Source organism: Natrix helvetica (genome assembly GCF_964273705.1).
Source record: "Natrix helvetica genome assembly, chromosome: 1".
In the NCBI taxonomy this organism is placed as follows: domain Eukaryota; kingdom Metazoa; phylum Chordata; class Lepidosauria; order Squamata; family Natricidae; genus Natrix; species Natrix helvetica.
In genome coordinates, this window is record NC_138548.1 from 234241753 (window position 1) to 234253521 (window position 11769).

An 11769-nucleotide genomic window follows, 5' to 3' on the forward strand; every position below is an offset into this window, starting at 1 on the left:
TGTTTTAGGACCCACACTCTTTATACTTTACATAAATGGCCTTTGTGATCATATTATAAGCAACTGCGTTCTCTTCGCTGATGATGTAAAACTATTTAACACCACCGACAATGCTGCAACCCTTCAAAAAAATCTTGACTATGTGTCAGAATAGTCAAACAATTGGCAACTTTAAATCTCAACCAACAAATGCTCGGTCTTACACTGTCTTGGCAAAAAAAAATCAGAACACAAAATACAAGCTGGGGGGACAGAACCTTGTAGACGACCCTCACTCTGTCAAGGACCTTTGAGTACTCATATCTAATGATCTAAGTGCCAGAGCCCACTGTAATAACATTGCCAAAAAGGCATTAAGAGTTGTTAAACTAATCTTGCATGGCTTCTTCTTTGGTAATATTGTACTGCTAACCAGAACACACAAAACATTTGCAAGACCAATTCTTGAATACAGCTCATCTCTCTGAAACCCGCACTGCGTATTGGACATTAATACAATTGAGCGAGTCCAGAAATATTTCACGAGAGGAGTCATCTGCTCCTCTGCTCGCAACAGAATGCCACCAGACTTGAAATTTTGGGCTTAGACAACTTAGAACTATGCCGCCTTCGATCTGACCTAAGCGTAGTACATAAAATTATCTGCTACAATGTCCTACCGGTCAGTGATTACTTCAGCTTTAACCATAGCAATACATGAGCACACAATAGATATAAAGTTCAGGTAAACCACTCCAAACTCGATTGCAGAAAATACGACTTCAGCAACAGAGTGGTCACTGCCTTGAATGCACTACCTGATTCTGGGGTTTCTTCCCCAAACCCCCAAATCTTTAACCTTAAACTGTCTACTGTCGACTTCATCCCATTCCTAAGAGGTCTATAAGGGCACCAACACGCTTACTCTCCCTGTCCTAATGTTTCTTTTTATTCATATCCATTTCATGTATCCAAAATCAGGTTTATACTTATATATATATAATCTAATACATGCTTGATAAAAAATAAATAAATAAAAATAAAAAAAAATCTTAACAATCTACTTTCAAACTGGGATGATCTTGCTGGAAAGCAAAAATCAGCTCTATATCTGACTTAAACTTCACCTTTCCACTGATTCCCTATCCATCATAAATCTTTTTGACATTTTTTTCCTTTTCTAGGAGTTCCCCATTTATTCCCTCATCCAAATCATTGGTGAAGATGTTGAAGCGTACTGGGCCCAAAACAGAGCCTTGGGCTACTCCACTGCATACTTCCCTCCATGAAGATGCAGTTCCATTGATGCAGTCCATTGATGCAGTTCCATCTTGACATTCTTAATTCTCATTTCCGCATAATAATGGGGGACTTCAGAATGGTCTTACTAGTTTTAGTATGATGAGTGAACCCCAGCCTGTCAGCTTTCAGCAAACCATAAGTTATCTAGGAGCTTCCGATAAATTTGCAAGGCAAACTGTCAATCTTATTCAGTCCACATCAGTCCAAACAGAGTTCTTAGATTTATTTATTTATTTATTTATTTATTTGAACTTATTAGTTGCCCCCTCTCCCCACAGGGACTCGGGGCGATGTATACAAGCAACAGTCAGCACAGTGTCATACAGAGGAGGTAAAAAATAAATAAATAAATTGCAATACTCAAAAAGGTTAAAACCCCAATAACATTAAAAGTTTAAAAACTAAAGTTAACAATTAAAATGACCAAGGGGTGGAACAGTTGTCGAGTTATGCCAGGCCAGCTAGCCGAAACAGGTGGGTCTTCAGTTTACTGCGGAAGGAGCGGAGATCGGTTGTTGTCCTAATGTCTGGGGGGAGGTCGTTCCAAAGGGTAGGGCCCGCCACAGAGAAGGACCTACTCCTGGGCACCGCCCTCTGACAATCTCTAGAGGACGGCACCCGGAGGAGACCCTCTCTGTGTGAGCGAATGGGCCGCAGGGATGTATGGGGCAGGACACGATCCCGCAGGTAACTAGGCCCTATGCCATGGAGCGCTTTGAAGATGGTAACTAACACCTTGAAGCGCACCCGGTAGGCCACAGGAAGCCAGTGCAGCTCGCGCAGGAGAGGTGTTATATGGGAGAACCTTGATCTCCCCATAATTACCCTCGCGGCTGCATTCTGGACCAACTGCAGTCTCCGGGTGCACCTCAAGGGGAGCCCCATGTAGAGAGCATTACAGTAGTCCAGGCGAGACGTCACCAGCGCGTGAGTGACTGTGCGCAGGGCCTCCCGGTCCAAAAGGCGTCGCAATTGGCGCACCAGGCGAACCTGGTGGAACGTCCCCCTCGCCACGGCTGCCACATGATCTTCCATAGCCAGCCGGGCATCAAGGAGGACGCCCAAATTATGTGCCCGTTCCACCGGGGCTAATTGTTCATCCCCGATGGCCAGCGATGGAATGTGCTGGTTGTACCGGGTAGCCGGGAGCCACAGCCACTCTGTCTTGGAGGGGTTGAGCCTGAGCCTGTTGTCATCCATCCAGACCCGCACGGCTTCCAGACAACGGGACATCACTTCGACGGCCTCGTTGGGGTGGTTTGGGGTGGAAATATACAGCTGAGTGTCATCAGCGTACAGATGGTATCCCACCCCGAAACCACGGATGATCTCGCCCAGCGGTTTCATATATGTGTTGAACAGGAGAGGCGAGAGGATCGACCCCTGTGGGACCCCACAAGTAAGGGGCCTCGGGGTCGACCTCTGCTCCCCTGTCAACACACATTGCGTCCGGCCAGAGAGGTAGGAGCGGAACCACCGCAATACGGTGCCTCCGATCCCCAACCCCTCCAGACGGCGCAATAGGATACCATGGTCGATGGTATCGAAAGCCGCCGAGAGGTCTAATAGGACAAGGATGGAGGAACAACCCCCATCCTTTGCCCTCCAGAGATCGTCCACCAACGCGACCAAGGCCGTCTCCATGCTGTGACCGGGCCGGAAGCCGGACTGGCGCGGGTCTAGATAATCATCTTCCTCCAGGTGACGTGGGAACTGCTGAGCCACCACACTCTCAACAACCTTCGCTAAAAAAGGAAGGTTGGAGACAGGACGATAATTTGCTAGCTCCATTGGGTCCAGAGAAGGCTTCTTGAGCAGGGGTCTCACCACCGCCTCTTTCAAGGCGGTTGGTAAAAGGCCCTCACCCAACGAAGCGTTCACCAGTCCCAGTAGCCAGCCTCGTGAAACCTCCCAGGAAACCAGTACCAACTAAGAGGGACACGGGTCCAATAAACATGTGGTGGCTCGCAGTCGCCCGCGCAACCTGTCCAAATCTTCGGTGACAACAGGGTCAAACTCCTCCCAGCGTGGAATCTCAAGACTAGCCTCAGACGCCCCCTCTGGAGTACTGGAGTGGGTCCACCCCCTCCGGATCTGATCAATTTTATCCTGCAGGTATTCCCCAAACTCCTCTGCCCTGCCCTGCAATGGGGGATCCCGCTGTCCCTGCGCCAGCAGGGAGCGGGTCACCTGAAACAGGGCGGCAGGGCGGTTCTCTGCGGACGCTATACGGGTGGCACAATATTGACGTTTGGCCACCCTTATTGCCACAAGGTAGGTCCTTAAGTAGGCTCTTACCTGTGTTCGATCGGATTCGGAGCGGGAGGATCTCCACTTGTTCTCTAGGCGTCTCCTGTGGCGTTTCATCGCCCTTAGCTCCCCGTTAAACCAGGGGGCCCGGGTCGATCATTGCCATCGGAGAGGCCGCAAAGGCGCAACCCGGTCCAAGGCTCCGGCGGCCGCACTGTTCCACGCGGCTACCAGGTCCTCTGCCCGGGAGCGGGACAGGTCTGCATGAGGTGACCCAAGCTCCGCCTGGAACCTATCTGGTTCCATCAGACGCCTGGGGCGGAACCATCTGGGACAATCCGGTTCCGCCTCCCCGCGGCGGGGAGTAGCGCCAGGGAAGTCCAGTTGGAGAAGTGAGTGATCTGACCATGACAGGGCCGTGATGACTAAATTCCCTCTTCCCAGATCACTCATCCACTGGTCGGAGACAAACACAAGATCCAGTATGTGGCCTCTTTCGTGTGTGGGGTCCCGAACTACTTGAGTCAGATCCATGGCTGTCATGGAAGCCATGAATTCCCGGGCTGCCTCGGATGCCTCTCCCGTCGACGGCAGATTGAAATCCCCCATCACTAAAAGCTTGGGGGTCTCAACCGCCATCTCCGCGATCAGCTCGAGGAGTCCGGGCAGGGCCGTTGATGTATGGCAGGGAGCCAGGTATACTATCAACAGACCCAACTGTCTCCCTGGGCTCCATTTCACGCCCAGAGCCTCACAACCAGATGTCTGCGACACAGTGAATTCTCTCGGAGCCAAATCTTCCCGGATGATTATCGCTACCCCACCGCCCCTACCCTGGGCCCGTGGCTGATGGAATACCCGGTAACCTGGAGGGCACATTTCCCCGAGGGGCAACCCCCCCTCCGGGCCCAACCAGGTTTCCGTTATTCCTGCGAGGTCCGGCTCCCTCTCTGAGATCAAGTCCCTGATGAGGGGGGCCTTGTTAACCATGGACCTCACATTACATAACATCAGCCTAAGGCCCAGGCTCTGCCGGTCCTGTCCACCTAGACTGCAAGGGTTGGTACAAGTGACCGGGCGTGTCCAACAGCCCCGGTCTCCCAACCGACCATGCGTTCTTCTGATGTCCTCGCGCCCGCCCCTCCCTACGACCGTCGCTATCGGAATCCCCCGTATAGGAATGCTGTATCCTCTCACCTCCCCCACTCCGCTCCCCTCCGTCCTGATCCCACCTGTTGACCTGGCTGTATCCATACCCCCAGGTTGAATAACCCTCCCCCCCTCCCTGGAACCCCTTAAAAATTTTAAAAAACATTTTGCTAAAAAAACCCTAATCCCCCGCTTCCTCCACCTCTCTGGGTTAATAAACCCTTCATCGAGGTGGGCCCTCACCAGCGCAGGGGGGCATACCTGCGAGAGGGGGGACCCTCGCAGTCGTAGAATGTCAGCCCTTGAATAAATTATGATGTTGATCAGTCCGTGACTATGGCTATGGCAGATGTGAATTGGATTGAAAGGATAAGGGAAAAACACAATCAAAACACAGCAATATTCCAAATATCAGATATAACATGGGTTGTGGCACTTGAGAATGCAATGGAAATTATGGTATGACTTAAGGGCATCTCTCCCAGCCTCTCTACAGTTGCAATGGTTGACTGACAGTTCAAATTACAGAAGATTTGATAGAAGGAAATATTTATAGTTCAGGTTTGACCTGTAGGGTTCTTGATGCTCTATGAGCTTTGTTGTTTTCTTGCAGATATTTCATTACCGAAATAGGTAATATTATCAGTGCTTACAGAAGAATACAAGGTACCATGCTACATGTACTCCCATGCACTTAATCCTTTCTCCTCTCTACATGAACATTGCAATGCCATCGGAGGCTCAATGAACTGGTGTCCTTTAAAATCAGCATTCTAATCCATGCCGGATTAGAATAGTGCTACCCAATAACAATTTGATGCCATTCATTGTATGCTGATTTATTTATTTATTTGCAGGTGCCTGGGTTCAATCCAGTACCTGAAAAGCAAATTTGGAAAAAATTATTTGCTGCAAATAAAAGTAAAAGGGGTAGAACAAGGAGATCTTGTGAATACTCAGATTCTAAAAATGTTCCCACAAGCAGCTCGTCAAGAAAGGTAACAGCAACATTTATCTACAATGTGACTGAATGCTTAAAATTGTTTGAAATGGGAATCCTTGTTCTTTTCAGATGGCTTAACTGAAGAAGAAAGTAACTTTTTAAAATTTAATCTCCTATTAGGAAGATTTTGCTTCTGAGGAGAAAGTCATATCTTTGATCCAGATGGTTATGCTACATGTTTTGCCTGTTAGATTCAGTTGCTTCTCAAAATTAATCACCATACTGTGGCACAGGTGGAGATGTATGTAATGTGCAGAGCCAGTTTGGTCTTCTTTAGGCTAGAAAGTGGAAGACTGTGAGTTCTAGTCCTGCCTTAGGCATGAAAGCTAGCTGGGTGACTTTCGGCCAGACACTCATTCTCAGCCCAACCCAGGATTGTTGTTTTGGGAAAAATAGGTGGAGTAAGGTATGTTGGTTATGTTCATCACCTTGAGCTATTTGTTAAAATAAAAAAGGTGAGATACAAATAAATAAAATCTTTGTTACTCCTCCCTGGACAAATTGCACCTTTATTTTTAAAGTTTCTGTATATACAAATTGCGTTGCTCTGCCCAATAGTTTTGTTGGTCAGAATTATCAGTGGTATGGATTATTGCACTTAGACTTATATACCGCAGTGCTTTACAGCCCTCTCTAAGCGGTTTTACAGAGTCAGCCTATTGCCCCCAACAACCTGGGTCCTCATTTTACCCACCTCGGAAGGATGGAAGGCTGAGTCAACCTTGAGACTGGTGAGATTTGAACTGCCAAACTGCTGTCAGCCAGTAATCAGCAGAAGTGGCCTGCAGTACTACATTCTAACCACTGCGCTACCGTGGCTCTTGTTACTGTTTATTATTGTATGGTATCTTGGTTTTAATTGCCTTCTAGAAAGTTTAAATTTTTATTTTTTATTCAACTTATTTGCTGCTGTCTTGTTTTGGAGACACTCTTGGCATCTTATAGCATCAAAGCATTAAAAACATCAGGGATAAAATGAAAGTACATTCAAAGTAGTTTCAAGATGGAGAAGAAAGCAGCCAGATTTGAGGGGGGGGATGTGCGATTGGGTCTTAATTAATCAACCCCCTCCAGTGTGATATTTCCCTGTTATCACTGAAAGTACTAGACTGATTTCCAGGAGCAGGATATTCCATAATATTGAGGCCAACATACTTTTGAATAGCCTCAATCCCATGGGGGAACCACCAATAATTTTGCAGGGGGGGGGGATCAGTTTGAATGGGCTGACTCAAGATGGAACCAGCAGTCCTGGAGATGGTGTTATTATTATTTCTCCTCTCTTTTGGATATTTATGGTTTCACCTATTTTTAGGATATCCACTTCGTTGGTCTACAAGATTCCAATGGAAAATGCACTGCCTCTCTCTAAAGCTTTTTCCATGTTAGAAAAAGGTATGTCTGTAAGTATTATGAAATGTGAAAACATAAACTTCTCATTAGATGGCATTATCTGCTCCTTATGTTGCATGAACACTGAAGGAAAAATAATGTGTTTTCTCAGATTTATTTTAAAAAAAAAATCTTTAGCATCTCTGGACATCTATCAAAGTGTGGAATTTGAATGTATTTCTTTATTTGCAATCATCATAAATACATGTCAGTTGTCAATTTTCTGAATTTCCATCATGTGACATTTGAGAATGCTGCAATGCTCAGAAGTGTGAAAAACATTCATAAGTCACCTTTTTTCCCCAATGCCATTGTAACTTCAAACGGTCACTAAACAAATGGTTGTAACTTGAGAATGACTTGTAAGAACTTACGAAGCAGCCCAGAACTGCAGATCTAAGTTCACCATTCATGATCAAAGTTTCTCCTTACCTATGAAACCTCCCATCTTCTTGCAAGGTTTACTCAATGGAAACCTGTCCCCCTTTGGACTTCCAAAGTAACTCTGAGAGAAATAAATGACTCAGAGTCCACGTGCCAGAAAAAGTACAAATGTTGAACTACGTGTGGCTTTCTTGAGGACAGCAGCAAACTGAGTAAAATGTGTATGGCTAATACTCCGATGTCAGCTGAAATATTTTGTTCACTGCAGCGCCTTTCAATTTTTTTCAGCTTAGAGCCTCTGTAGGATTAAGAAAACCAGGTGCAAGTTTCCATTATAACCCAAAGTTCCCTCCATCCCACATGGTAATTTTAGTCAGGGAGAATAAATCTGGAAATTTCTGGTTTTAGCCCAAAGGAATGATAGCAGTAGATCTGCATGGCAGAGCTTATTTCAGAAATTCAGCCCTTCAGCATGTTTTCAAAAATCATTTGAAGCAAGTCAGGTGAATAAACAGTGCAGATTGCCATTAATAGAAGGGTCACCTTTTAGAGATCTGAAACTGGAACTTTTAGGAAACTGAATCTTTCTATATGCGCATTCTGTCCTTATTGCTGCGGTAAACCCAGCTATAAACTCCCGTCTTCACTCCTTATTGACATGATGTTTTATCATTCCCTGTTGACATCTTAAGCTATTTTGCCTATGATGTGGTCTCTACTATGCAGTTCATTTTGGGGAATAACCTCTACTCTGAGGGGAATCATACACTCGTACAGTTCCTTTTATTTGGAACTTACCTTCATAATAGATTTCTCGATTATGTTTATGTTATCATTATGTTTAAGACAAATGAATAGACAGAGAAATGAAGCATTGCAAAGTAACGCTACAACAACCCAACCATATTTTAAAGCACCATTAGTCTTTTGAAATGTTTTCAAAACTGAGCCTTACAAGGAATAGCAGCTCCCTGCAATGCTTTAAAACAACCCATTATTTTCAGTGGGCTGGACAATTCTGAAAAAAGGATGCTGCTGTTTTAAAGAATCGACTCATTAATGTTGATTAATGTTTTATCAGACACAGCATATTTTCAGACTTAAGAAGCCAGGCTGCTTTAATGAGTAGCACAGAGTTGGGTGTTCATAGTTGAGGTCCAAAGCAGACTTCCGAATTAATTTCAAAGCCTGCACAGCTGTAATCCTTAGCCTGATTCTCGTTACTAGTGACTATTGTGGCTATATGGGTATTGAGTAGGGAATGAATATGCTATGCACAGAAGACAAGCAAAAATGTTCCATGCAAAGCCTAACCAAGCCTACTTTCCCCTCTTTACATAGCGAAAGAACTGTTCCATCTTGAGGAGTACAGCTTTTCGTTGAACACTTTGGAACAGGTAATCTCTTTATATAATATACTTATCTGATAGAATTTGTGGGGATTCTCTCCCCCCCCCTCAGATATCGCAGCCTTACCATGGCAGAAGAGTGTTCCTGGGAGGGGTCCAAGCGAAGAACACTTGCAATGGACAAGAAGAATATACGTTCTCTGTAGGGTCCCTCCATAGTGCCCCTATATTCTCCATAGAGTCACTCAAGGCATGAAGGTCATTCCAAAGCAGTCTCCTGTATCTGGCCATAGTGAACTGGGGAGATGCTAGGAAGCACATAATTATACTGCTTAGGAGAAGGCAATGGGAAATCACTCATGTATTTTATCAAGAAAACCATGTGGATAGATGAGATAAACTGACTGATGGAATAATGTTGGATGACAGTCCCCTTGGTTTATTTATTTATTTAAAATTATATTGCCATCTACTCATTCACAGCGACTCAAGGAGATTAACAGGAGATAAAAACACAATATAAAAGAAATAATAATAAATAATAAAACTAATAAAATAATAACCCCCATCCTCCCACCTTGCTGACAACATACACTCCAGAGGTCGATTGCCAATTTTTTTACTACTGATTTGGGTGCACTGCCATGAGCGTGCAATGTTTCTGCTCATGCAGAGAACATTCTTTACATGCGCAGAAGCATCCGGGCAGGTGGGCGGAGCCTCCCCCCCCCACTGCTACTACCGGTTCGGCCAATCTGGGCCAAACCGGCAGCAACCCACCTCTGAAACCAGCCATTTAATGACCTCCATCCCATTCTGGGTTCCCCAGGCCTGCTAGCAGAAGCAAGTCTTCAGTGCTTTCTGAAAGAGTGTCAGAGTGGGGGCCAGTCTACTTTTTGGAGGAATAATGTTCTTCTAGCTCCCGCCAGACGTATCTCGTTAGGGGACGGGACCTGCAATATTTGTTGCCTCCACGCTCTGGTGGTTGGATGGTACTGAGAAAGAGCTGAAAATATTTCAGAGCTCTAACAATGTTGATGATGCAGCTACATTACATCTAGTTGCTGGTGCCAAAAAGAGAGAAATAATAGTTGGAACATAGAACATGAGAAGTATATATTTGGCAAAGCTCAACACAACACAAAATGAAATAAATCAACTGCATTTTGATATCTTAGGCACGAAATGCAGTGGAGTTGAACACTTCCACTCAAAAGATCATCTTGCCTTTTCCCACAAAAAGCAAAGAAGGGATGGCAGTGCTTCCATAAAAACAGGAAGGGTACAATATAGCAAAGACACTACTTGGACAGAGTACAATCAATGACCAATCAGAAATCCCTCAAGGATTCTTCATCCAAAAGATCCTTCTTTTAAAAAGGGAATTGTAACTAATCTTCTCCTAGGAAAGATAAGTATTAGGCAAATGTTATCTCTTATACCATTCAACTATCATTGACTTAACCTATTAAACATTGTCTGCTTTATGTAGGTTTTCCTAGAACTTTGCAAAGAGCAAGAGCGAGATTATTTTGATTTGGCTCCGAATACAACTTTTGATTGGAAGAAACTTCAGGAGGGTGATCTCTAAGTCATCAACGCATTTTTTAAAAAAGAAGAATATTGACATAAGCACCAATTCCTTGACCTAGAAGAGTGAATATTCTCTAGATAATTATAATCTGCTGCTTAGAATGGAAGTCTTTAAGGAAAATGCATTGTGACTAACCCTTATGCTAGCCATATCTAGAGAATTTACCGTTGAGGAAAATTGCAACCAAGAAGGAAATGACTTTTTCTGCATTGTTTCATGTTTCAGGAACATAAATTTCACCTTTTTGTTGTGGGTGTAAATTAAAGTATACATAATACTTTCAAATATATAGATATATCTGCTTTCCTAAATAAGTACAGATGATATATTTTTCAGATTAAAATATATAAATGCCTTAATTCCAATAAATATGATATATACAGTATACCCAAAAGTTTATATGGCAAATAAATTGCTGCATTCTAAATATCTAAGCATCTTTCTCTCCTTTGTCCTACATTTTTAAACGTGCAACTGTGAAAAACTGAACACAGAAATATCAACAGTGCAGAGGGGAAAAATGGATTTTTTGAGCGGAGGGATGCCCCTTCTTCATCTCAGCAAAACTGAGAAATAGAAGAAAATAAACTTTGTTTATTTTCTTCATCAGAAATGATTTTGGGATTAATATATGTCAGGGCCTGAGCCAGAAAAGAAGTAACACTTCTCAACCCCTACTGAAAATGAAAGAAGCTCAAAGCCAATCAAATTATTTTCTTATATGAATCACACATTTTTTTCATTCTTTTTTCTCCTTGGTGGAAAAAAAACACCCTTAACAATTACGGTAACCATTTGCTGTACTCTAAGGACATCTCCTCCCAAAAATCCCAACTCTGCACAGCCACAAGCCTCTTCATCTTTCTACTGCGTCTGGTTCCAGAATTAAGTCTGAAGTAGTTGCGATAGTGAACTGTTTTGTAAAGTATTATCAAACATCACATGAGAAACAGCTGTTATGTAAAGATTAAATAACACTAAGATACTATTGGGATTTACTACAGCTTTACTCAGAACCAGTTTCTGAATGATTAATTGCTTGTGTTCTTTTTTTGATTGCTGTGGATTTCCGAGAACTGAAAATTACAGATTGAAAGAATGTTTTCTATTTCATATGTTAATTTACTGGGTTATATGAGAAGTATTATTTCTTAATTTACTCTCTTGGAATTAACAATTTACTGTAGAATAGGTTTTTAAATTCTCAATAGCATGTCAGTACATGGAGAATATTTGTTTAAACCCCAGATTTAAGTGAGTATTGTCTTGTATTGTGATAATATCTCTGGCATCAACTAAATGGCTGTTTGCTTTTTGCTTATTTAGCTTCAGGGTTTATTGGATTTTTGAAGTCATCCTGGTTTCAT

The 11769-nt window shown here is 43.6% G+C and overlaps 1 protein-coding gene across 2 annotated transcripts in view; it reads left to right on the forward strand.

The window, feature by feature from the left end:
• Positions 1-10829, forward strand: part of LOC309399151 (ABC-type organic anion transporter ABCA8-like) — an 81584-nt gene extending 70755 nt beyond the window's left edge. Inside the window, exons 35-38 of one of the 2 annotated variants that reach the window (XM_081966686.1) lie at positions 5538-5678; positions 6999-7086; positions 8801-8856; positions 10301-10829. In XM_081966686.1, the coding sequence (XP_081822812.1) occupies positions 5538-5678; positions 6999-7086; positions 8801-8842 (271 nt within the window). In that variant the 3' untranslated portion in view covers positions 8843-8856; positions 10301-10829. The remainder of the gene's footprint in view (positions 1-5537; positions 5679-6998; positions 7087-8800; positions 8857-10300) is intronic. The other variant, XM_081966685.1, reaches the window with a different exon arrangement.
• Positions 10830-11769: the final 940 nt, after the last annotated feature.